The sequence below is a fragment of the Panthera pardus genome, unplaced genomic scaffold, assembly GCF_024362965.1.
Source record: "Panthera pardus isolate Hobbes unplaced genomic scaffold, ASM2436296v1 HiC_scaffold_23, whole genome shotgun sequence".
Classification (NCBI taxonomy): domain Eukaryota; kingdom Metazoa; phylum Chordata; class Mammalia; order Carnivora; family Felidae; genus Panthera; species Panthera pardus.
The window spans coordinates 4,257,875-4,285,360 of record NW_026526799.1 but is presented as its reverse complement, the minus strand read 5'-3'; the positions used below and the strand labels follow the sequence as shown (position 1 = coordinate 4,285,360).

The following is a 27,486-nucleotide window of genomic DNA, read 5'->3' as shown; positions in this document are numbered from 1 at the left end:
TCCTACTCCTGGCTCAGCCCATGACACCATACTTCCCCTGGTGTGACTAGCACTGATTCCCACTAGCTGGGAATCAGGAGGGAAGGAGCCAAAAAGCTAGCAATCCATGGTTTCCCTCTTCGTAACTTGAAGTAGTAAGTATATCTACTAGAAAGGCACGCTCTTTAAGCTACACAATCTAAAATCCAGGGCAAGTGCTAGGTCATTTATGCTGCAGGTCAGTATCTTGAAGTCCACTCCCCATCACAGGGCACAGAGCTTCCCCGAGGCCAGACGTCAAGCATTAACCTATATGGCTTGGGGGCTGGTAAGTGTGGAGAGAAGTCCGTAGTCACTTTTCAATGGGATCCAGGGCCCTAGACCTTTGCTCTACTCCTGAACTCCACAACTCAGGGACCGTAGGAAGTCTGACGTTTACCAAGTACCTCCAGCCCTGGTGGCCAAGCATATGGCACTTGTATCTTCCAAAAGTGACTAAGAAAAGCAGTGTGCTCTTCTTGGAGCAGAGGCACCATTCACCACTCACATGCTGGCAGGAATCAGGATCAGCTACAGACAGCTCTCAGGGAAGTCACGGGGAAGAGAAGACCTGGCAGAGGGTTCCAGCTCATTAATGCTACCTCAGAGGGTACAAGAGACCAAATCAGCAGGAATATTTTTAGACCGATTGTTAACTTTCTCCACTTTCACCCTTCTATGCCAGCTCCTGTGGGTTTTTACAGCTGAGTCACTGTTCGAATTTTCTGAAGCCTTCCCCAAGAGTACAAAGTCACCCAGAGCCTGATGGTGGCAGCAGCAAGAGTTTGGAACTGTATGTGGGTATTGCCAAGACCCTGAGTTCGAGCTCAGCTTCGGGAGAGACTAGGCCCAAGACATCAGAGTCAGATGCCTGCTAACTCCTGGGAGTAATCATGGAAAAAACCCACACCAGGAGCCATTATTTCTAGCTTGAGATTTAGGGCCACATACTTGGAACCCTTCCTTCTCTCTCCCAACCCTTAGCTCTAGGTTGTTTGTGCTCAAAATCCATCTGAAGGCACACAGATAGGAAGTGGGAGGGCAGCACTCATTCCAGGTATAACAACAGACTGCTCTTTGCCTGGAACCCCAACCCTGCAGTCTACACCACACTCCAATTCAGGTGGTGGGCTATCGTCTGAGTGTGAGCTGCCTTCACTGACCCTGGATCCCATAGATGCAATGTGGCACCCAACAGAGCCTTTCTCCTCTAGAGAGAGAAGATGACTGGACAAGTTTCATTACCTGAAGAAATGACATACCCAAGTCCCACGTAAGGTCAGCACACATGCCCCCCCTGTACCCAATTTCTTTCTTGCCTAGGAGGCACCCTATTATCATACTGCTTCCCAGGCCCTCCCTCATCTCTGCACTAAATGCTATTTCTCAGTAGACTTCCTGAGTCCACGATAGAATTCCTGTTCCAGTGTATGACAAAATTTTCTGTAAATGCATCTTCATGCCTTAGAAGCTATGGAGGTTCAGAGATACTGATCTCTGAAGAATCCATCCATCCAGCTGATCAAAACACGTGGGAGGCAGAAGAATGGGGGAGACCTTGACTGAACTCTACAGTTCAAAACTACTCAGGATTAACAACACAGTGGCTCAACATTCATCATTCATTCAACAGATACTTATGAAAAAGCCATGAGCCAGGTGCTGTGTTGCATGCTGGGGACACAGTAGTGGAGAAGTGGATGGTTGAAGGAGATCTGCAGGAGCGGAACTTGGTCCAGCCCAAGAAGTCCATGTTCCACAGATGAGGAGCCCAACTCTGTTTTGAGTATCACCTCAGAAAGGCTGTTTTGGAAGTATAGCAGCAGCAAAATCAAAATGCCGAGGGTCCCCCTTCTCACTCCAGGCTGATCCAGCCTGCCCACCAACAGAGAGCCTGCAAGTAACACAGCACGGGAACATACCATTCATAACCTGACTGGTTAGCAGTCAGGGCAGAAACCAGAGAAGGTGGACAGGTTAACCCCCGGGGACTTCTAAAGGACAGTGGGAGAAAACAGGGCATGGCCTCTGGCATCCTCAGACAGAACATCTGGTCTACCCACTGGGCTTCGATACAAGGCATGCATTAAGAGTCCCTGCTTCCAGGCCTCCCCAAAGTAGATTCTCAGTCACCCCCTTCATGCTGAGTAATATTGCCTGCAACAGAGTCCCCAGGGGGAAGTCAGGGAGACAGATCCATTGGGTGGGCACAGCTCATGAGCTAAGACTCAGGCAGAGGGGAGTCAGAACTGTCTACGGCACACTGTAGCTTTGAGGGGTCTCAGCTAGGGAACACATCACCTCTGGATGGACAGCCCCAGGGCAGTATGTGGAAATACCTTAACATAGGTGTTCTTGTCCAACATGTTAAGAGTTCTGCTTATAGGAACACAGGTGTAATAGAAAGCACAAGAGTTTTGGAACCAAAGAGCACTGTGAGTTCTGGCAGTTGTGTGACTTCTGGTACTTCACAACCTGTGACCTTACCTACCCATCTTTATGATAGAAGTAATGACTACCCATTTCATGGGATTGTACAAGCATTAAAGTCACATGATGGACTTCACATAGGAAGCAGTCAACAACTGGTAGTTATTAGTCATTCCATCCCCCATCCCAAGATACTGAGGACAGCTTTCGTGGTTCTACTGTTCTATTACAGGACTTCAGACACACTAAAAGGATGACAAAGGTAGTGCTGGACACATGCCACTGGGGTCTCAGGGAAAAACCAATGTCTAACATTCATCTTTCCCCAAAAGGCTTTCTTCCCAGCAAGAGGTGAGGCCTCAGGGTAGGCCCAGTCTTTCTAGAAGGAGGGACCCCACAAAGCGCCATAACCAAACCGATGCTGGTCTTGCAGGCACTAATCTCAAAACCAGATTCCACCCCAGGGGCTTCAAAAGCAGGCCTCGGAGGCCAATGGAGCCCATGTAGCGGAAGGATCCTAGCCCCCCAAGAAAGGTCTCCATGTACCAGTCTCATGCTGAGAACCCAGTTAAAAGTTGTCCCTGTGCAAAAAAAAAAAAAAAAAATCCTTAGTGGAAAAAATGGAAGCCCCTGTTGTAGCAACTATCACACTGCCTTTGGTATACCTTCTCATCTGTTTACCCTTGGTAGCTACAGGGATTTGTAAGGGCAACAATTTTATTCATCGATGGACCTCCAGAGCCTAATCTAGTACCTGGCACATAGCCAGGGCTCAATGCTTGCTGAATACATTTAACCAAGATTTTCAGGCAAGAGCCCTGCCATCTTCCTCCCCTACCCCCAACACTGATGAACACATATGATGGCAGAAGGTGGTCAGTGGTGAAGCCACAGCTGCCTGGGGCAATGTGTCACCAAGCAGAGCCCAAGGAGCAAGCCTGCACCTGTGCTCCACAAAACACAGCATGGATAACTCCCAGACTGCCCAGAGATGTTGAAACACCTCCTCCCTCCCTAAAGAAACTGAGCTAGTTGGTCTTCAGAAGGGAAGGCAGTGTAGGCACTGGAATGTGGGCCGCATGTTCCCGCATTGCTGGCAAGGGTGCCCGATCTGGCACTGCAGCTGGCTGGTGGGAGGGCTGCATCCTACTCCAGTAGGCAGTACCCTCGTGTGGGCTGAGAAGGCCCAGAGCTCAGGGAAAAGAAGAGAGATGGCCGTCATCATAGCTCCAAAATTTGAGGACATCACGGATGTGAGGGATGGGTGTGTCCTTAACCCTCAGAAAGGAAGACACGGCCACACTAACCCTGCCGATAGCCAGATGACAGCACTGGGGCAGCCCTCTGGTCCCTGTGAATGCTAGGGCCACAGACTGCAGTCCCTCCCTGATCCACAAAATCATGTGATATTTATCACTGATGTGCCTGAGATGAAAGGTGAAGAAATAAATTCATCCCCACTCTGGAGACAAATAGCTACAAGCACAGGACTTTCAGGCAGCAAGGAAGCTGGAGGAATTACGACTGGGTCCAAGCTGTTTTTTTTTTTACAGCCTAATTTCACAGTAACTTTCAGGCTACGCTCTCCAAGCCCCAACCTGCGCCCTCCTGCAACCTGTGTGCAGTACTACTTTTCAGAAGGACCCTTGTAGCTAACAGAGACCAGAGCCAAAGAAGGGCCACGCCCCAATCTGACACCAGTGAGAGATAGTGCCTTAGTCAAACACTGGTCACCACAGACAGGTGCCCACCTCCTGCATAAGCTCTTCTGTTTTCTGCTCAGATACAGTGGGAATGAGGACAAGGTCAGCTTCACAGGCCATCTGGGTCAACTTCAGAGTACCACATAAAAGAAGCAACCGTGGCCTTCCAGCCAAGATCTCCAGGCACAGGATGCCACACTTCCTTGCCCCAGGGCAGTTACCAATCTTTCTGGAAAAACCTGAGCCAACTGAAGGCCAGTACTTCAAGAAATTCTACCTTAACCCAGAGGTAGTTACTTAGACAAAGCTCTTCCCCATCCTCAAATCAAAAAAAAAAAAAAAAAAAAATCCAACCCCCTACCCCCAATCAAATGGGATAATGCCAACAGATAACAGTCCCGGGCTCTGCAAAGCATTCTAAAAAAAGACCTGCGGCCAAATAGGGTGGAGGCCAGAGAATCAGCAAGACGGTACCTGGCTACCATGACTGCCAGTTTCTGGAGCTGAGGAGGTGAGGGAAGGATGGCAGGCTCAGTGAATTCCACGGTCAGCACCAATAGGAAATGGCTGCCCCCCACTACCTTTCCATCTTCCCTAAGTATCTGCTGCTATTCTTTTTATTAAGGTATAATGTACATAAAGCAAAATACATGGGTTTTAAGTTACCTATAGTATTTCTGAAGTTCCCATTTCTTCCTGAACACTCCAAGATTTGGCTGGGTCTGGCCAACCCTCCCCCGTGTACCACAAGAGGGAAAGAAACGGGCACTGGGAAGTTCTCAGCAGAAGCAGTTCACGGGGTTGGCCAAGAAGCCCCTTCAGGCTGTCCCCATCAAATCCTCCCAAGGCAACAAGGGGTCCTAAAGGGGAGTGGCTCTTCCTCCATCCATTTGGTTACCCTTCACACAAAGAAAAACAAAGCCTCCGCAGCTGAGAGTTACTCCACCCCACTGACCCTGCCTGTCCCTTTCCAGGGTCAATGCTCTTACCCGTATGTTAAAGCCAATTCCAATATTCTAATACCACCCAGCCACACTGGAGGTTAAAATTACTCCCTTGCCATGATTTAGGGACTCACCCATCCTCGTATACAGGTCCCTAGTTATAAAAACCACTGAGAAACAGAATCTGGACATCCAGGGATCAGCCCCTGAAGTCCCCTCCCCCACTGAAAAGTGTTTTGCTTCATCATCTCCAAAACAGGCCTGGGCACTCGGGGGGTTAGCTGGATCTTTTCTGCATAAGACTGTCACCTTGGGGACCCTTCTCAGGGCCACCCCAGGTGCACACTAACAACTCCAGGGAATTTATCAGGGTAAGTGGAAAAGCCATGCCTGCCTTTACGAGCAACCATCTGTCCTGCCACGCTCACAGCCAGCATTTCCATCTCTTGCAAAACAGCTCCATGTTGTATTGGGGGGGGGGGGGGGGGAGGTGATGCAAAGGGGAAGAGAACAACTGTTGCTGTGGATGTCTCTGCTCACCACCCCATGCGTCCCCCTCCCCCAGCCAACTCATTTTCTGGCACTCACCCGAGTGTGTGCTGCTCTGGGCTGAGGAATCGGAGTCCTGGGTGCTCCAGGGTCGGTCCCAGCCTGTGAGACTGAGGGACTGCAGGCCAAGGCACAAGTCATTTGCATCTGGGAGGCCCCGGGAAGAATCTTGCGCAGAGGTGGGGAAAAGCATCCTGCTCGTAACTGTTTCTTCTGAGTCCTGGAAGTCTGCTTTGGACAGGAGGACAGCAGAAACCCCAGAGTTAAGGGCTGTTTTCCCCAGTATTATCAACAATAAATATTAATAATAATAGTTTCCCGGAGCTCAAGGAGCAGACATCCAAGTCGGCCGGATGCTGCGGCCGCTGCCTCTGCACTTTTGGGGGCGTCAGAGCAAGAGCAGTTGCCATACAGCCCCCCTCCCCACATACACACCCCTATCCCGTCTGCATTACAGACTGGGCCAGCATGTGATCAGGCTGCTGATGCTTCCCGCTGCCAGTGACATCAGCCGGCTGAGCTGTGCAATAGAAAGCGGCATCATCCCTCACAGAATGGGGGAGGAGCAGGAGGGGACGACAGGGAGGAGACTTGCCTCCCCGGGAAAAGATAGCACAACAGCTACTTGGAACAGTCCGGGTGCAGTGCCGGTAAGTCAGGGTTCTGAGGCAGCGCCCTCCGGTCTCCAGCAATGGTGGCCAAGCGGCCCCGAGGCACGACTGAAGTCCTCTCCGCTGACAGCAAAGCCAAAGCAGTGACTGCCTGCTTGTGTAGCTCTGCCCTCCTGCCCCTCCCTTCCCCTCCCTCTGCTCTCCACCCCCAAACCCAAAAACACTCTAGTCCTGGATTCTCTCCAGCTGCTTGCTCAAGCCCTGGTTTTGCAGCCCAATGCAAAGCTTCACAATCCTGCTAGCAAAAATCTATGTGCTCCAAGTGGCCCCTGAGCAGCACCCTGACACAGCAGTGTTTACCACTGAGGGATGGGGTAACCTTCAGAAAACACTGCATACTGGGACCCTGGGAAACAACACCTGGTGCTCCAGGCTTGTCTGGAGCACATCACAGAGAAAAGGGGTCAGCTTCAGCAGAGGGAAGGGAGTCGCCGGGCTGCCCTGGTATGTCCCACCACCCACAGGCCAGAGTAAGCTCTGCCCTGACCAGGACAATTCCTGTCCCTGGTTCCTCTCGCCCCAACAGGATGGGCATGAGTCATGAGCAGCTCTGTCAGGTCCAGCCTCCCTTCCCTCGGGCGGCCGGACATAGGGACAGACTGAGGCAACACTGCTAAACAGTTCAGACAGACAGAAAGAAAAGCAACAGTCCCAGTGCTATTCTGCCCCTTCAGAAATCCAGTGCTCAGGAGCTCCCACCAGCCGGCCCTGCCAACGCCCTGTCTCCGGCCTTCCAGGAGCTAGCCAGCTGGGAGGCTCACTGATGCCTCTGGCTGCTGGGGCCCTCACTCAGGGGTCCTGCTCAGGACCAAGGCCCCACTTCTGTGACCACTCACAGCTCCAGCAACAAAGTACAGCTCTGCCCAGATATTCTGGAACCTCCGCCATTTCCTCTTTGGTGACGTGCTCTCCCGTATCAGTCCTCTGCCATCATGACCTGTAGTCACAAGGCCTCCTCCCCAGAAAAGAGGGTAGAGAGCAAAGGTCCCAGCCTCAGCAGGCAGGCTGCTCACACCTAAACCATGCTGGTGGCAGTACTCCGCCTCACCTGTTCTCCCATGTCATACGGGCAGTGACCGATATAGACAGGGTCCCAGGTGGGCAGAGGCAAGAAAAATGCTATTAGCCACAGGATAAACTAGCGAGAACCACCTGCAGTACATACCCCTATGTCCTTGGGCACTCAGGCAGAGCTGAGAGGGGAGAAATGACCAGTCTGTAGGAGAGACTCCTCCCATTAGAGGTGGTTTTTTCTTTTTCTTTTTCCCTTCCTTTTTCTTTAGAGCTTTGCTGCTGTGTCATCCATCCACGTTATTCCTGTCTGGCTATAGATACTCTGCTTGCTCCCTGTCTGTGTTTGTTAAAACCTTGTTCACCACTGCACCATGTTGGTATTGTCCCCACCCCAGAACACTCCCCTCCTGCTTCTCTAGGTCCACCCTCACACAAGCTAAGGACAAACTTTAAAAATAATCTACGTGTACTAACTACAAAAACAATGCTGCCTTTAAAAACATCTATATTTCAGTACCTGTGCCCACTAAACCAGCTATCTATATAGTCCCTTCCACCCCACAGCGAGGCCACCTCTGCCTAGACACAACTGCCCCCACCCCACCCTGACCTCTAAAATGAGGGTATCTGTGTGCATGACTACCCCCATGCCTCTGGCAGGAAGGATCTAATCATCGACTATACTCTTGCTGCCCAAAGTCTAGTGAGGAAGACCAGCAACATCAGCATCACCAGGAGTTTGTTATAAATACACAATCTCAGCACCCCCGAGATCTATGGAATTGACCTGCATTTTAACAAGATTACCAGCTGATATGTATGCACACACCAGTTTGAGCAATAGTATCTATACAACTTCCATAACCTTCCCATCCCAAGCTGACAGACCCAGGCTTCAGCAGCAGGGCTGTTTAAGGATACTGATGGCTACGTGCATCCAGCTCTGTGATCTGAACACAACTCTACTTTCACTCCCAGCATCCCCACCATAGGCATCACATCACCTCTATCCTTATCCAGACATCCCCCATCCCACATTCTCTTCCAGAAAAAGGCTTTCACAACCACTGCAGGGTTCCTTCACTAGATCCTAAAATCAATGAAGGCCATACCCATTAAATGCTTAGTGTAGCAGACTGGGAAAAATTAAGTAGCTTTAAAAGTCCAACAGGATCTTACTTTGCTCACCAAGTCTTGCCACTGTGTGATCTCAGTCAAGTTACTTAGCTTCTGAGCATCTTTGTAAGGTGGCAACAGCAGATCCTTATTCTTTCAGGATCACATAAAACATCTGGTACACTGTCCGACACAAAGCATTTTATCAGTTTTCAGTAGGGTGACCATGTAATTTATCATCCAAACCAAGACGTTTTTGAGAGAAAGGAGGCAAATTTTAATAATCGTACCAGGACAAAACTTCCAGTTCTAAAAGAAGTCACAGAGATGTAAAGTACAAAGAACATAAGGTAAAGAGTTAGTGATACTGTAGTAATGTCGTATGGTGGCCAACAGTGACTATACTTACTGTGGTGGGCACGGGGTCAAATACAGAATTGTCCAATCACTATGCTGTACACCTGGAACTAACATCATATTGTACGTTAAACTACGCTTCAATTAAGAAAATCCTACCAGGACAGCAATCTCAGAGATGGTAGGCCTGGTAGGCATGATCACTCTTATCTGGAGCCTTTGTGTTCAGAAACATTTTACTCAAGAAACAGACTCTCTTTCTGAAGTAATCCCTACACCCAACATGGAGCTCAAACTCATGACCTCGAGAACAAGAGTCACTCACTTTACCAACTGTGCCATCCAGTTGCCCCTCCAGAAACAGGTTACCCAAAAACGCTCCTTTCCAATGACTAACTGATCCCTTCTATCCAAATTTACCCCTTGCTGTCCACCTCTTCTCCGTGTACTGAAAGAAAGTTTGAGAAGTAAACTGTCAACACAGCCTAACATGCAGTGAGGTAAGAGGTCTGAAAAGCAAAGGCTAACTGTACTGAGCAAAAGCTTTTCTTTGCTTCTGAAGCTCACAGCAGATGCTGGACAGGGATGTGACCCTTTTTACTGGAGGATATTATTTATAATCTTTTGCCCAGCTCCATCTACGTACTCTCAAGTACTAAAAGCTGATAACTGGCACAAGATGATGTGATAATTCTTATTCTAAGGCAATCTAATGAACAAGGACTCTCAGTTTAAATGCTTTTTCCTACAAGTTTCCTTCATCCATACCCATAACAAAGCTTCTGACTTAAGTTTCTTAATTTAGTTCAAAATTTTAAAAATCATTTCCCTTTGAAACTATCAGTTATCTTCTTTACAGTTAATCCCCCAAATTTCTTAGCAGGCAAACAACTCAGGGAAATAAGTAAATTGACCCAAAGGTCAAAGTTAGCCACAATCTCAACTAGAGCATCCCCTGGCAGACTCAAAATGCAGAGGTGAACCAGGGACCCTGGCTCCAGGGCTCAGAGTGACCTCATCTCTTATCTTTTCCATCTTCGTAAGAGGCTGTTGTTCCTCTGATGACTCCTCTGCCAGCAAAACTCAGCACAGCATTGCTCAGGGTCGTCTGCTGCCACCATTCTTGAAGTCTGGAGACTAAGGGAAGACAAGAACTGTGCTATGAGGCCCTCACTTGTGAAGCCCTTAAGTTAGGAGGCTCCACTGTACAAAGGCAGATGGTGACTGCCAGAAGTTGGGTTGGCTTCACAGAACAGATGAATCACAAGCTGATCCTAGGAAAAAGATCTAGTTCCATGAGGAGGTAAGGTCAGCAAGGTGTGTTTGTACCAGTTGAACCAAGGCACCCCAAGTGAGGGATGTCTATGGACTCTTAAACAGGAAATAACAGGCTGAAGGGTCCAAGATGAACCAGAGATCGGAGCTCAGAAGGCCTATCAGGAGGCCAGGGATGAGAGGGAAGAAGAGCTGAAGGGAAATATGTTAAATGGCACAAGCAGACTACAAAGCTGCATCTATCTATACCATGATTAGAACAATGTGAAAATTCTGTCCATTGATGGAAATTTTGGTAAAGAAACAGAAAAATATGAACAGCTACTGTATAAGGTCAGCAGACTACTAATGGATTTTCCTTTAGTCAGTGTACAATTATAACAATGCAGAATAAAATCCATCCTCTCCTGTCTTTTCCCTCTTTCAACCTAAGCAGCACACTATTATAGTTTGTTTAGCAACCACACTCGAGTCTTTTAAAAAAATCTCAACTTTATCCCCAAATTCCAGGCTCTGGGAATAGCAGAGATAGGACACTGCATTATTTGTTCCCATTAGATTCTTTCAAAAGACTAGCTTTATAGCTGAATCTCCTTAAATCAATGATTTATGGTTCGTAGGGTTTTAACAAGCCTATAAAGTAGCATTTCTAAGAATGTATTTCTAAAAAGACTGTCTGAAAGACAATTTTCTCACACAAAATCAAAAAAACCAAAATGATGATTTTGGAAATCCATCTTGGCAACTTAAAGAGAAAGAACAAACGTGCAAGAAGTCAGACATCTGTCAAGATCATTTCAACTGCTCTGTTTGTACTTTGGCCCTTAACTACTCATATGCCAGGGAGACTGCAAGCTTCTCCAGAGCAGTACTCCCCAAACTTTAAATGACTTGGGAATCTTTTTAAAACACTGATTCAGGTTCAGTGGGTCTGGGTCAAGCCCAGAATATGCGTTTCTAATCAACTCCCATATTATGTCGCATTCCTGGTATGCTGGCCACACTCCGAGCAGTACAATTTTAAAAGGGTTTTTCTGGGGCGCCTGGGTGGCGCAGTCGGTTAAGCGTCCGACTTCAGCCAGGTCACGATCTCACGGTCCGTGAGTTCGAGCCCCGCGTCAGGCTCTGGGCTGATGGCTCGGAGCCTGGAGCCTGTTTCCGATTCTGTGTCTCCCTCTCTCTCTGCCCCTCCCCCGTTCATGCTCTGTCTCTCTCTGTCCCAAAAATAAATAAAAAACGTTGAAAAAAAAAAATTAAAAAAAATAAATAAATAAAAGGGTTTTTCTACTCCAGATGGTCTCTTCCAAGTAATTCTTACTCACCCCATTCTTACCCAACACCACTTTCCTTCATGGTGTTCATTCTACTAAACAAGTACCTTCACTGGCTCCCTAATGCCTCTCATATCAAAGCCAATCTTCAGGCCCTGGCTTATTAACTTTCTCTTACACTAGTCACCAAACATTAAAGACTTAGCTAGATTTAATCACAATTCCTCAGAAGTTCACACTCCAGAAAATAATTTATCGTTTATCTATGTGCTGATAAGTGAAACAACAGGTCAGATGAGAGAGCTTGCATGATGGCTAGGATACTCTGGAAAAGCTTACACATGATTTTACCTATGCATTAAATTATATTACAGATGAAAGTATGAGAGACAACCGATTTACTTTCTACAAACCATCAGAAAAATAGGATCATTGGCTTATTTTAGTCTTGACTGTTTTTAATAATCTTCAAATTCCACAAATTGTTTCAATAATCAAAAGTGATTTCTACAATATTCCTTAAAATAAACATTAATGTTTAGATTCTAAAATGTCATATACCATGTTCACATAATAGAAAATTCAATATTGTTAAAAAGTTAATTCCCACCAAAGTGATCTATGTGGTTAGTGCAACCCCAATGAAATACCTGGCCTTTGAGCAATTCAGTACGGAAAGACTTTTTAACAAATGGTGCTCGACTGACCAGACATCCACATGGGATAAAAAAAAAAAAAAAAAAAATGAACCTTAACCTCTTACCTGACACCATATACAAACATTAATTCAATATGAATCCAAGAGATCTAAAAAAGGCAAAACCATAAGGCTACTCTAAGAAAACATCAACTGTCCTTGTGACTTAGGGTTGAGGAGTACACAGATGCATAGGTTTCCTAAGGAAGACACAGAAAGTAATGGTCATTAGAAAAAACTTTTGATACATGGGTCTTACCAGAATTAAACACTTCTGCTCATCAAGACTCCATTAAGAAAATAATGACAAGCTATGAAATGGGAGAAGATATCCGCAACCATATCTGATAAATAGCTAGTATGGACAATATAAAAGAAATCTTAACTCAAAAGTAAAGGAAAAAATATTTTCAAAAAGGCATAAAATATTGAAAAGACATTTCAAAAAGATACATAACCAACAGGTCAGGAAGCACTTGAAAAAGTGCTCATCATTAGTCAAAGAAATGCAAATTGGACCACAAGAAACCACTACGTACCCACCAGACAGCTAAATTTAGAAAGACTGGCTCCACATTTTGCCAACATTTAGTGTTGCCGATGAGATCTTTCATGCATCATACATGCAGTATAATCACTTTTGAGAAAGGTCTGTGAATTTCTTACACAACTAAACAGACTATTCTAGGACACAGCAATTCCACTCCAAAGTATTCAACCAAGTGGGATGAAAGTATGCTTTTACAAAAAGGTCTGTACATGAACGGTGATGGTCTTATTCATAATCACCAAACCTGGAGACAGCCCAAGTGACCATCAACAGAAGAATAAAGTGTGACACATGTATATACTGGAATATGACTCAGCGATCTAAAGGAATAAACTACTGATACATGCAACATAGATGAATCTTAATTACACTGAAAGAAGCCTTACATAAATGTACTTTTACCTGAAGTTCTAGAACAGGCAAAACTCATATGATGAAATGAAATCCGATGGCTGCCTCTGGGAGAGGCAGCAGGGCCGTGGAAGGAGCGGACTGGGAAAAGGTAGGAAGGACCTTTGCGAGGGGAGGGTAATGCACTACAACTGACGGGAGTCCAAGTTGGGTGTGTGTTATTTGTCAGGATGAATCTCATGATCCACAGAGGATTTGTGCATTTGTGTATAAATTTTACCTCAAAATATTATCAGCAAATACTGAACATTAATGATATGCACACTGAAGTATTTTTTTTTTTTTAATGTTTTTGAGAGAGAGAGGCAGGGACGGAGGAAGAAGGGCAGAGTGAGGGGGACAGAGGATCTGAAGCCAGCTCCACACTGTCAGCACAGAGCCGAATATGGAGCTCGAACTCAAACTGTGAGATCATGACCTGAGCCGAAGTCAGACACTTAACCAGCTGAGCTACCCAGACGCCCCTGCACACTGAAGTATTTAGAGGTGAATTATATTCACATCGGCAACTTACTTTGAAACTAATTGTGAAAGGTAAACAGGTGAAAAGATAAATGGTTAAGGGGGTAAATAAACGAATACGTTGTAAAGCCAACTGACAAAATGTTTACCATAGTATCTAGGTGAAGGGCTTTATGGGTGTTCACTTCATAAATCATTCAGCTTTTATGTATGTTGGAAAATGTTCATAAAAATACCGGGTGAAAGCGAAGTCAGGCTTTTTCTGACAAAAGGCCAAGTCTGATTGAACTGATTGGTTTGACAATAAGAACAGACTTCATTAGATTTTATGGTTGACATTTTCCATAAGTACAGCAAGTTAAAATCTACAGACCTAAGGTTTTTGACAATACATACTTTACGTGAGAAGATAAAACACATCTTAAGATACTGTGCTGGCAAAGGTGTATTTTTAAATTAACATTATTTTAATTTTCTCAATCCTTTAGGTAAATTAAGGTAAACAAGGTCTCTAAGTCAAAGAATGATAGACATAGTTGTTATCTAAAGTCTTCATAAAGCTCTCTTGGTACACTTTCAAAAAACTGAGAAATTCAGTGACTGATGACTTGGGTAAATCTTTTTGCAAATTAGATGGTTTCCAGTTCCTTGTTTGTCACAAATATGAAGGATTAAATCGAACTGCCAGCAAGTACAAGCCTAAAAATAATGACAGATGTCTAACTTTTTGCTTGGAACTTGAGGAGTTCAAACAATTGAGACATGCTGCTCCAATTAACTCCTTCGTTTCCCATCTATTTATGTGAGCAAGTTTACTCAGAACACAGATCTGGAAAAACAAAAAATAGGAATATATATCGTGTTGAAAACCCTGAGTCATTCCAGCAATAAGTGAGTCGTCCAAAATTACATGGGTTTTTAAATGTCCCATCTATCTCATTAAGAAGCATTTCCAATAAACAAAACTTTATAAAAATTTGTAACATTTAGATGGTCTTAACTGCCCCAGCAATCAAAGGCCATGGCAATCCAGAATACCTACAGCCTTTTACTCACAGAAAATAATTTAAGATTTCTATTTATGTACTGTTTTTGTTGCAGACAAGTGTAATGTAATCAGCCAAAGACCTGTAAGTGTACAATATTACATTAGGATAAAATTCTGTGGGAGAAGCAGACTACAAATATGAGGAAAGGAGAAAAGGAATAATGAAAAATTTTCTACTGTTAAAGAATGGGCTTACACATTTTTAAATAGAGAGGAAGTATCAAATACCTTTGATTTCCACTGGATACATTTTCACTTAAATGATTACTTAGATATCAAATTAAACATGCAAGAAGTATGTTGTATTTTTAAATTTTGTATGTTGTATTTTAAATTATTAAAATTTTTGTATGTTGTATTTTTGTATGTTGTACTTTAAATTATTTTAAATAATTACTGTGGTAAACTATACATCAAATTTTACCATTTTAGCCATTTTTAGGTATACAGTTCAGAGGCAGTTAAGTACATTCATATTTTTATGCATTTACCCACCACTATCTATTGTCAGAACTTCATCTCAAATTAAAACTCGGTCCCTGTTAAACCAACTCCCCACTAGCCCCATCTCCAGTACCTGGTAACTACTTTCTGTCTGTATGAATTCAACTCTTTCAGCACCTCACAGAAATGGAATCACAGATTATCTGTCCTGGTGGCTGACTTCTTTTACTTTGTATGATGTGCCAGGTTCATCCATGTTGTAAGCATGTATCAAAATTTCCTTCCTTTTTAAGGCTGAATAATATTCCACTGTATGTAGAGACCACATTTTGTTTCCTGCTCAACTGCCAAGGGACATTTGGGTTATTTCCACCTTCTGGCTATCGTGAATAGCACTGCTACGGACACTGGTGTACAAATATGGTTTCAATTTCCTTTTGTATATACCTCCAAGCAGAACTGCTGGATCATATGGTAATTCTAAATTTTTTTATTTTGGGGAACTACCATACTATTTTCCATAGTGGCTGCACCATTTTACATTCCACAGTGCACAAGTGTTCTAATTTCCCCACATCCTCACCAACACTATTTTCTTTTCTCTTCCTTCCTTCCTTCCTACAACCATCTTTATGGGGATGAATTGATGGTATCTCATTGTGGAGTATACTGGTGGGTTTTTTTTTTTAATTAATGGGATGTGTACAAACAATTGTTTGAATACTGTTGCTGCCTAGTTCATGAATCCCTTAGACCATGTTTAAAAAAAAAATCTCCCCCACACCAGGATTTTATTGAACAATTTTTCTTCCTATGCCAACCAAGTGGTCCTTCAAGGCAAATGCCATCTTCCTAGAGGATTTTGCTTCACTGATCACAGAGATGATTCATGGATGAACATGTGACCCAATCTGGGCCAGAATAACCCATTCCTAGGACATACAGATGAGTCCAGGCATAGGGACAACCCACACCAAGCTAACTGGGAGTCCTTTTTTGAATTTTCCTATTTAGATACAGTGAAGGAAGAACCATTTCCTAGCTTCAAGATGCTAGAGGATGTGAACATAACCCCTTACTCAGGTAATAGGCAATTGTGCAAAAGGAGAAAATAAAACCCACACTTGGAGAGAGAGACAGACAGGATCTTGGCAAGATCGAAGGCCCTGGATTCAGTGTCCTTACTTCGTTTTCCAGTCATTTCTTCCTATTCCATGAAGTATATACCAAAAGACTTCCAACAATTCTCAAATTTTGCCAAAGTTAGTTCTAATCAGGTGTTTGATCCGTTGCAAATAAGAGCACTGTGCAGGGATGCCTGGGTGGCTCAGTCGGTTAAGTATCCAACTTCAGCTCAGGTCATGATCTCACAGTTCATGAGTTCAAGCTCCACATCGGGCAGTCAGCACAGAACCTGCTTCAGATCCTCTGTCCCCTTCTCTCTCTGCCATTCCCCCTGCTCACGCTCTCTCAATCTCTCACTCTCAAAAATAAAAATTTAAATTTAAAAAAGATTAAGAAGGGGCGCCTGGGTGGCTTGGTCGGTTGAGCGTCCGACTTCGGCTCAGGTCATGATCTCACGGTCCGTGAGTTCGGGCCCCACGTCGGGCTCTGTGCTGGCAGCTCAGAGCCTGGAGCCTGTTCGGATTCTGTGTCTCCCTCTCTCTCTGCCCCTCCCCTGTTCATGCTCTCGGTCTCAAAAATAAATAAATGTTAAAAAAAATTAAAAAAAAAAAAAAGATTAAGAAGAGTGCTCTGCATAATTCAGGTCCTTTATCAGGGATTGACCAAACAAATAATTACTACATGCAGGATGAGGACTCTGGGATAAATGCCCCCAATTCCCTGCCACCAGATGAGAGCGAATCAATCACAAAGGATCTAAAAGCACACTTGGTTAAATCTCCCATCCCCCAACTGGAGAGCAAACAAGCCCCAGAGAGGGTCAAAGTGACAAAGCTACTAAGTGGAAGAGGTGGGATCCAAATCCAGGATGAACCTGCTCTATTGCTTCTCTCCTACCCTGGGCACTTTCTTAGGCCCAGGTCTGCACTCATACATGTCCCAACTCAAATTCTTGGGTGCCTGGGTGCTCAGTTGGCTGGGCGTCCGACTTCGGCTCAGGTCATAATCTCATGATGTGTGGGTTCCAGCCCCGTGTCAGGCGCTGTGCTGAAAACCTGGAGCCCGGAGCCTGCTTCGGCTTCTGTGTCTCCCCCTCTCTCTGCCCCTCCCATGCTCACGCTCTCTGAGTAATAAATAAAAAACGTTAAAAAAATTTTTGAAAAAGACAATTAAAAACAACAACTTGTATTCTCATTTTCCACTTAGGCCCCTGTGGAGTTTTGTACTAAAGCCACCTCTTCCTATCAAGAGATCAATTCTTACAACTAGCTTCTCTCCGCTCTTATTACCATCCCCCTCCCCCAATCTCTCACTTCTTCAGCAAAACGTCAAGGTCACATTCTGGTGCATCCAAGATTCCACTGCCAGGTGTGTGTATTATTTTTGAAAGTGACAATTTAGCTTCTTCCCAATGGAAAGAGGCCACCTTATTCAAATCCAGCTCCACCTCATCTATGGCTCCCGGTTTGGCAGGTGCTCCAGCTCTCGGAGGCTTGAGTCCAGAATACCACACGCTGCCAGAGGGTGTGCCCAACTGTATATAAAACTAGCCTCGTGTAAACACGATGAAATGATGCTATACTGTTCAAATCTGGGGTTTACATAAGTTCCTTAAACACGACACCAGACTGGAGACCCCTTACAGTGCGAAACCACAATAGAGCTAGAAAATATAAAAGCTAGTGATGTGAAAACAACCATGTGCTTTCATATACTATGGAAAAGTAAACTGGTACATTTCTGGAAGGTAATCTGACATGTGCACTCAAAGCTTTGAAAGATACTTATTTGATTAAAGAATTTTACTTCTAGAGATTTATTTATTCTGTGTCCAAATAACCACAGATACAGACAAAAGATTTAACTTTAGGCACTTCTACTAGTGTTTAAAACAGACACCTATTTAAGCAAATGATCTATAGTAGTTCGAAATTCTTAACTTTTGTATACAATGAACAATTTGGCAGTCTGCTAAAGCCTATCGATACTAAGATTAATGTTGTTCAATATATAAAATAGTGATAATTTTTGAAGTAATGAATATAAAAAACTTTTTAAAATATGTTCAGTGACTGTAAAGAAGTCAAATATAAAATGTCTGACCATCCTAATGAAGATTATCATTACCAAAGTATTAGGCCTTGCTAATATTATTGTGATTTGTTGCCAACATTTACAACAGCAAGAAATGCTACATTTCAGATAAATACTGGTGAAAATAAAGATCTATTCACCTGTCCATGTTACTAGACTCCCTGAGTTCTATCCAAGAATCTAGGGTAAGAATCTCCTATTGCATCTATTTACACAGTAAAACGCTATGTAACCTTGACAGGGACATAGAAAATTAATGACATTAAAAGAAATAGAAAAAAAAAATAGAAAGCGGCAAATCACTATACAGTGTATTCAGAAAGCTTTCGTTTTAATAAATATATACTGTATCTATGTTAGAAAAATACTGGATACGCTAAAATGTTAACCGTTATCTCTGACTAGTGGGATTACACAGGATTCTTTTCCTTCTTTCTGTTTCCTTCAAAATGTTTTACAATGAACATATTTAAACAAGAAAAACATACAGCTTATTAAACAGGGTAAAGGTAATTTAAAATTTAATATCCCCTAAATAAATTTGAAAAAACTTCTAAGAATTTTTACAAAGAAAAATCCTTATTAAAAGATTTTAAATTTGACATTAGGAGTTCGAGGACAATCCAAAATTAGGATAATTTAAAATACGATAAGCCACAGAACATTAAAGATATAAGGGACTTTGGAATCCACTTAGTCCAAGCCCCTCACTTCACAGCAGTAACACTCTCTCCAAGTGTGAATTCTGGCTTTAACCATTCACCTCTGCGCAGTTCCCTTTCATACCATAGCTGTATTTCTTTTTTAATAAGAAATGAGTACAACACCTACATTCAGAAGTTGGGATGCACACACTACAGTGGGAGTAATTCTGCCTGTGATCAAAACATCATGGAGACTTAGGTTTGAGCAGCAAAGCCCTGACCCTCCAGCAGATGGGGATGGTAGCACACAGGCCAAGGCTTGCAGAAATGAAACGTCACACTCCCTACTTCATAAAGTGACAAAAAGAGCAGAGTTCGTGGACAGGCTCTAGAACACTCTCCTAGGACCTTTCTCCTTCCATGGACTGGAGTGTCAGGGCTGCTTCCCCCTCTCAGCAGAGCACCTCTGTACTCAACTCTATACCTCAAGTCCAAGCATTGTTCTGCCTTCTCTCTGCAGACAGTATCCCTTGGAGCTGACTGAGAAAGTAAAAGAGCAGGAGGGAGCAGAGTTGGACACAGTGAGGGACAGACATTAAGGTGCTGGCATCCAGTGTGTGCCTGCTCTCCACTCCACATCTGTGATCCTGCCCTACAACAGGCCCTGTAGAGATTATTTTTAAATAAAAATAAATAAAAATTCTGGTAACTTGGGTGTTATTGGAACACTTTTAAGTAAGGTTCAGAACGTGAGGACGTAAATCTACATTTCTAACTATATATTATGAAACCTAAGTACACATCAACTACTTCTGATGGGAATTTACATTCCAATCAAGACAGGCTGTGAATGCAAAATCTAATGTAGGTCATTAGAATAAACTGCATATAATCTTGCAATAAATGTATATCAAATCATGCTATACACCTAGTACTAATACATTATACATCAGTTATATCTCAATAAGAACTTTTTTTAGTTTATTTAGAAAGAGTGTGCATACACGCTTGAGAGAAGGGCAGAGAGAGAGAGAGGGAGAGAGAGAATCCCAAGCAGGCTTTGCGCTGTTAGCACAGAACCTAATGCAGGGCTCCAACTCACAAACTGTGAGATCATGACCTGAGCCAGTGTCAAGAGTCAGGTGCTTAATTGACGGAGCCACCCAGGTGCCCCTCCTAAGAATTTTTAGGGGCCCCTGGGTGGCTCAGTCAGTTAAGCATCCAACTCTCAGGTTTTGGCTCACGTTGTAAATCAGTTTAACAATACACTTGAAAAGTATCCTTCATCAGGGAAATATTAACCAACCTTCCCCTACTGGGACAGGAACCTTTTTTTTTTTTTTTTTTAAAGACTTTATTTTTTGGGCACCTGAGCCAGCCGGTGTTTATAGTGTGGAGCCTGCTTGGGATTCTGTCCCTCCTTCTCTCTGCCCCTTCCATGCTTGTGCTCACTCTCTCTCTCAAAAAAAAAAAAAAAACTTAAAAAAAATAAAAAGATTTAAAGCACTTTAATCCATGGCACCATTTGTAAAGACCTCTACTTTCACGTATTATTTTCCTTTAAAAAGAAAAAAGGCACATTAAACAAATCTCTCCGAATTTTGGTCACAGTAAGAAGTTATCCAAGTTAAATTTTGTCTAAAACAGAGGGATTGCTGGTAAAACCACAAAGTCAACTGATGTGCCTAAGGATGAACACTTACAAGTTAGTCCGTACTTTTTTTTGAGAGAGAGAGAGAGGAAGGGAGAGCATCATGGGGGAGGGGCAGAGAGGGTGACAGAGGATCTGAAGCAGCCTCTGCACGGACAGCATTAAGCCTGATGCAGGGCTCGAACTCACGAACAATCAGACTATGACCTAAACACACTCAACTGACTGAGCTGCCCAGGAGACCCTTAGCCTGTGCTTCTGTGTTCAGTGGGAAAGAGTCCAAGGACAGAGGTTCAAAGTGGAGTCACAGCTATTCCAAATCTGGATCTGTACCTGCACACACACCTTCCTAGGCAGAGATGTGGAGTGACACAAGTGTGACTTCAGGTCAATTACTATTCCTATTCCTAGCCATCAGCATGTCCTCAAGAGTTAAAACTGCCTATAAGGAGTGTTTGCCACTCCAAGCCCATTTTTTTTTTTTAACGTTTATTTATTTTTGAGACAGAGAGAGACAGAGCATGAATGGGGGAGGGGCAGAGAGAGGGAGACACAGAATCTGAAACAGGCTCCAGGCTCTGAGCAGTCAGCACAGAGCCCGACGCGGGGCTCGAACTCACAGACTGCAAGATCATGACCTGAGCCGAAGCCGGCCGCTCAACCGACTGAGCCACCCAGGCGCCCCTCCAAGCCCATTTTAATGTCCTCACGGGACTTTATTCACAGGAACTATGTGACAATGAATTAAAAAGCTATATATTTTCTTTTAACTTCACTATAAAGAAAGGAATGACAATGGTTTTTCAGGCCCTTCGGTTTTTCCAGAGTACCTAGTGGAGTTTCCACTGAAAGAGAAAAAGAAGGTCAGTAGGAAATTCAACAAGAGAAAAGATAAAAGACTAATACTGTGTTTAGGGAAAAAAAACCAAAAGTTGTTCCACTTTAAAACAAATGGGAATTCAACTAAGAATTCTGCTTACCAAATCAGAAAAATTAAAGGTATAATACGCAGTGGTGGAGTCACTTTGATAATTTTCTTCTCTGCATAATACATAAGACAAGTACTCTCAAATTGCTGGAGGGACCATAAAAGGAAAGCATTCCCATAAATCATCAGAGCTTAAAAAATTAAAACTGTTCAACTTAGTAACTGTATTGCTAAGAATCTCTAAGTGAATACTCATTAATGCAGGGAAATGCCTGCCTATAGAGATGTTTGTCACAAAGCTATTAATGGTGAAAAGCTGAAAATAACTACTTCTCTCATGAAGAGATAGGGACTTAGCCAGTAATATTCCTTTCTCCGCACATGATACAGGTGAATGCGTAAGAAGTTTGGGAGGGAGAATAAACCACACAAAGCAAGACTACAACTGCGTGAAAATGTCCAGAAGTACACAGAGACGAACAGTCATCCAAACAACCCAAGTAGACTATAGGGAGAATTTATAAACTGGTACTGAATTTCCCAAATCCTCTATAACAAATATAAATCACACAGAAAAAATTCAGAAAATGGTTTTTAAGAATTTAAAATCTGGGTATGTTCTCTGTCAAAGGAATTCATGATACATTCAACAACAGTGTATTTAAATAAAAATAAACTGTCTTTTAAGAAAAGAACCTGGAAAACCTTCTGGGATACTCTTGGTCACATGCATCAAGAGTCTCTTTGTGCTTATACCCTGTACAGATGTTAGCAGTCCAGTCCTTGTAGGATGCTATCACGAGAAGGAGACATGGTCAAAGACTCTCATAGAGGCCCCTGGGTGGCTCAGTCGGTTGAGCAGCCCACTTGATTTCAGCTCAGGTCATGATCTCTTGGTTCATGAGTGTGAACCCCACGTCGGGCTCCACTCTGACAGCAGGAAGCCTGCCTGAGATTCTCTCTCTCCCTCTCTGCCACTCCCGTAACTCATGCTTTCTCAATCTGCCTCTTAAAGAAAAATAAAACTTCTCCTACACAGAAGTTCACTGCCACATTCAAAGCTAATGAAAGCAGTGTGCACACCTTCAAGTAAGAAAGGAAAACATAAAGTGAGAATTATCTCTTTCCTCAAATTCCTGAGCCTGGAGGCACCTTTAGAAGATTCTTTCGTGTGCACAAAGCATGTAAATGCACAGCTTTTTAAAAAATGTCCACAGAGTCAGATACAGTATTTCACATCATTCCTCAGGTATTGTGTTTTGGAGATCTGTCCCTACGTCCGTATGTGCGCACCCACATCAACTTCATTGTTTTGTGGCGCCCATTCAATGCGCTTAATATATTTCACCCTGTCTGTACCGATGGATGCTTGGGTTTCTCCTAGTTATTTCTTCTTCTGCTACACACAGTAAGGCAACATATATCCTTCTACATTTATTTTCACCTTCTTAGACAAACATACGTGGTAAGGGCATATAGCTTATGATCCAGTATTTTAAAACTGACAGATGTTGGCCAAAACTGCCCCAAGAGTAATTCCAGTTTGAATTCCCAACTATATGAGGGCTATTGCTCTACATCCTTACCATACTTTATTTTTTATGCATCTAATAGGTAAAAATTAGAATCCCATTGTTTAAATTTGTGACAAAATTCTGAGACTGAATGACAAAGGTCTACCTATCCTAGCTCTTTAATTTTATAAGACTTAACATGTTTTCTTTCATTGTCCCCCTTTCCCCCCTAATATTTTCCATCTCAGAAAACCATTCCGCCTAAGTTTGCCAAACAAATTTGATTCTGTTCTCCCTCATCCGCCACAATCAGCAAGTCCTAGTAAACCTACTTCTGAGAAAAATTCACACTCAATCTGTTCACTTACCTGGTCTCCACTGTTACCATACCAGTCCAAGCCAACACACTTCTCACTCACCTAGACTACTGAAATAGCTTCCTGTTAACTCTGCTTTACCACTTAACACTTCCCACCCCATTAAGAGTTCCACCCCTTAACTCGGCTAACTTCAGACCCAGCCGTCCTACCCCAGGACATTCATTCCTGTTTGCTCTGCTTACAACAATCTTACCCTGGTATTAAACCACTTCCTCTGTATGGCTGGCTCATCATTCGGGTCTTAAGCCTAGTGCCAGTTCCTGAGAAAGAGGATCTCCTTTAATCCTATGTGGGGAAACCATGCAATCACAAGCCCTCCTCATGCTGCCCTTCTCTATCATGCTCCCTTGCTTCAGCCAGCACGGTCTGAAGATCTGCTGGTGTTCCCTGCTACACTCCTGTAGTTACATAGACAGTTCATAGCTCTTTTCTACATCTGTATTCCCAGCACCTAGAGCAGTTTATTATATGGTGACTAAAACCATGGTCTCTTCATGTGTGTTCTAACCATCTTAAAACAGGTTTTAGTCTAATTTGTAAGAACGCTCTGAATTTAAGAAAGTTAACCTCTGGTATGTACTGCAAATATTCCCTTCTCTTCACATGTTCCCTCACCAAAGGCACACAATTCGATGGTTTTTGTTATTTCCAGAGTTGTGCAATCACAATCTTAGAACTTTCCATCACCCCAAAATGAAATGGGTACTTTCAGCACTCACTCCCATTTCCCTTCAACTTCTCCCAGCCCAAAAAAACCCAATAATCCACTTTCTGTATCTATGCATTTGCCTATTCTGGGCATTTCACAGAAAAGAAATTATGTAACACAAAGTTTTTTAGCTAGCTTTTTTCACTCTTACTGTTTTTGTTTTTTTTGTTTTTTTTTTTTTAGAAAAAAAATTTTTGTTAGTATTTATTTTTTGAGAGAGCAAGGGAGAGCACACCAGCAGGGAATGGGCAGGGGGTGGGGACAGAGGATCCTAAGCAAGCTCCACGCTGACAGCAGAGAGCCTGATGCAGGGCTTAAACTCAAGCCATAAGATCATGACCTGAGCCGAAGTCGGACACTTAACCAACTGAGCCATCCAGGTGAAACAAAGTTCATCCATGTTTTACCATCAAGCAGGTCTTTGCTCCTTTCTATTGCCAAATAAATAGTTCATTGTATGGATACACCACACTAGTTTACCCACTCATCAGTTGACAGACATCTAAATGTTTTCCACGTTTTGGATATGATGAATAACACGTTATAAACATTCATATGCAAATTTCCATGTGCACTTGTTTTCATTTCTCTTAGGTCTACACTGGGAGCAAATTTCTGAGTCCTACAGTAGTGACTTTCTGTTTAACCTTCTGAGCAACTGCTAAACTGTTTTACAAATCAGCTGTAACATCTCGTATTAGCAATGCATGAAGGCTCTAGTTTGTCTACAAGTGTTATTGCCTGCTTTATTTTCTTACAGCCACCCTACTGGGTATGAGCAGCTCAACTGTTCAAGACTTGACAATCTGAACAAAAAGGGGTAAGTGCAACAGGTCAAGACACATCAAACACATCACACCCTTGAGTTCACAGTGATAACGGAAAATGATTTACTGATCAGCCTCAGACAATGCTGGAGAATCAGCTCAAAGTTATGAAAGAAAGTATATGAGGGTGCCTGGGAGGCTCAATCAGTTGAGCATCCAACTTTGGGTCAGATCATTATTTCATGGTTCCTGAGTTCAAGCCCTACATTAGGCTCGCTGCTGTCAGTGCAGAGTCTGCTTCACATTCTCTGTCCCTCTCTCTTTCTGCCCCTCCCCAGCTCATGGTCTCTCAAAACTGAATAATTAAAAAATAAGTATATGAAGAAAAATAATCCAGCATTTATGTGGCTTACTGTTTTATTCTTCCAGGTAAATCAAATAGTTAATGAATCTAAGTTTGCTTTTGTAAAAGTAAACTTATAAAGCCTATCAGCTAATAAAGGCACACGAATTAAAAAAGTGTTCTTTGGCAACCATTAATGAATTAATGCATCCAGGTGGTGACCATCAGTGGTGCCTAGGGCCACTTTACAGAAGTGCTCACTATCACCCAAGAAGCGCTCTCCCATCCAAAGGGCAGGCTGGAGTAAACTTCTACAGTATCTACACACTTGCTGTCAAGCAATCTCAAATATAAAAGCCATTTAAAAAAAAAAAACTTACACCCAATTCTGACCAAATATTTTCAAAAGATCAACAGAATCATGAGGCAGCAAGCTTAACATAAAACCTATACTTGAGGAAATAAAGGCTTAATAAGGCTAACAAGATTTTAAAATAAATATGCCCAGAAACTAGAAGAGACCTTAAAAGTTAAAATTTGATTATGTAAATAAAACCAATAAATGGTATGATTGGTGTAACACAGCTAAAAAACTTGATATTGAAGCAGAAAAAGTAGTTTTCCCAGAATTATACTGAGGACAAAAATGTTGAAAAATGAAATTGGAAAAACTACTCACTACTGTGCAACTGGATGCGTCCTAAGCTCTTTACATGTGCCAGCGCTTTACATTTCTTTACAGCAACCGTTCATGATAGATACCAGTACTAGAGAAGAGTTAAACCAAAGGTTAAATGAAAATTTAATACCATTCAAGTTTCATTTCCAGTTGTGGCTGACAAGGTTATTCAGACTAACCGTCCAGAAAATAAACAATGCTGAATAAGAAAGATGACATGATCTTACAAGCATCTAAGATCACAGAAGATGGTAGAGAACTACCAGTTTAGTTCTGAAAGAAAGCAGGAACCCAGAAGAGAAAGCAAAATACCAGAGCACCACAATCACTAACCCTCTGAAGGTTAAGTGCCTGTTAAGCAATAACGTTGGGGTTTGGCTCTAAGACCTGAAGAAACAAAGGGAAAGAGGTTAAGATTCCTAGCATGCCCAGCAAGGAAGGAGTCTTACCTTAGAGGCAGGGTGTCCTGTTAGACTCCAAGTGCACATCAAGGTAAAAATGAGCCAGAATGAAGTCAGGGACCAAAACCCCTCGCCAAAATGCCAGAAATTAAAAACTCAAAGGTGGAGCTTAACAGCAAATGAGGCACAGTACAGGACAAGAAGTAAACTAGAGTATAAGGCTAAAATGTCCAAAACAAAGGGGAGAGACAAAACAAAAACAAAAACAAAACAGAAAATACCAGAGAGAAGATGAGAGACAAATGATGGAATGAATAAGCAGAGTAAATGTTTAATTAGAGTCACAGGGAAAAAGAGAAGAATGAAGCAGAGGAAATATATGAAGAATGACTACAAACTGAACATGGAAAAATACCCATCCATACATATAAGAAGCCCAAGAACTCACAAAGAAAAAAAAAAAAAAGATACTGTATGTGGACTCAGAGTGCAACAGCAGAAAACACAGGGACAATTAGAACAAGCCGTAGGAGAGACAGACAAATAGCAAAAGATTTCAAAAAAGAGCAACAGATTTCTCAAAACAAAAACGAAAACCTGAGAAGCCTTAAGATAATCAACATATACAGAGTGGAATGATAAATGCCAACCAAGAATTCTATAACCACTGTGCCCTAAGAAACAGAAGTGAAATACATTTTCAGGGAAAATTTTTAAAAATTCATTGCCAGGAGACTCACACTAAAGAGAACACTGAAGATATTTGTCAGGCAAAAGAAAAGACAACCCAAGTATATTCCAACAAGAACAATTAAAAAAAGATGTATGTAAGACTAAGTAAATAGTAATTATATAAAATAATTTCCTTCTGGAATTTAAAAACATATAAACACACAATTAAAATGCACAGGAACAATACCACAAAAGCTGTGGGGCCAGGGTAATTGGTGTTCTAGAAGCTTCCTGCATTTTCCAGCAAGTGATGAAAAAACTAGGATAGAACAGAAGAATGTTTAATCAAACAGAAGGAGGAAGTCTGAATCAAGAATACCTGCCTAATCTAAAAGACATGAAGACAAGACATGAAGAACAAAAAGAAGACCCAATAAACTTGACAGATTTAAGCATAAGAACATTAACAGAGGTTTAAAAAAAAAAAAAAAACCCAAACTGCAATTATGACAATTACTGGCAGAACTCATTAAAAAAAAAAAAAATCAAAATTTCTACTATCTGCTGCTTATCAGAGTCAGTTCTTAAAAATATAAGGTCACTGGTAAGCTGAAAAATG

General features: G+C 42.7%; 1 protein-coding gene across 14 annotated transcripts in view; it reads right to left on the bottom strand.

Annotated features, from left to right (window-relative positions):
• The window catches only part of CPEB1 (cytoplasmic polyadenylation element binding protein 1), a 91,371-nt gene that overhangs the window by 20,353 nt on the left and 43,532 nt on the right, over nucleotides 1–27,486 (bottom strand). For 6 of the 14 annotated variants that reach the window (XM_053888640.1, XM_019460366.2, XM_053888642.1 and 3 more), the window contains exon 3: nucleotides 5,684–5,875. The exons of 1 other annotated variant lie outside the window; for it this stretch is intronic. In XM_053888640.1, the coding sequence (XP_053744615.1) occupies nucleotides 5,684–5,875 (192 nt within the window). Of the gene's footprint in view, nucleotides 1–5,683; nucleotides 5,876–6,079; nucleotides 6,174–6,239; nucleotides 6,390–27,486 lie in introns of those variants that run through there. 7 more of the 14 variants (XM_019460371.2, XM_019460367.2, XM_019460369.2 and 4 more) reach the window with 3 other exon arrangements.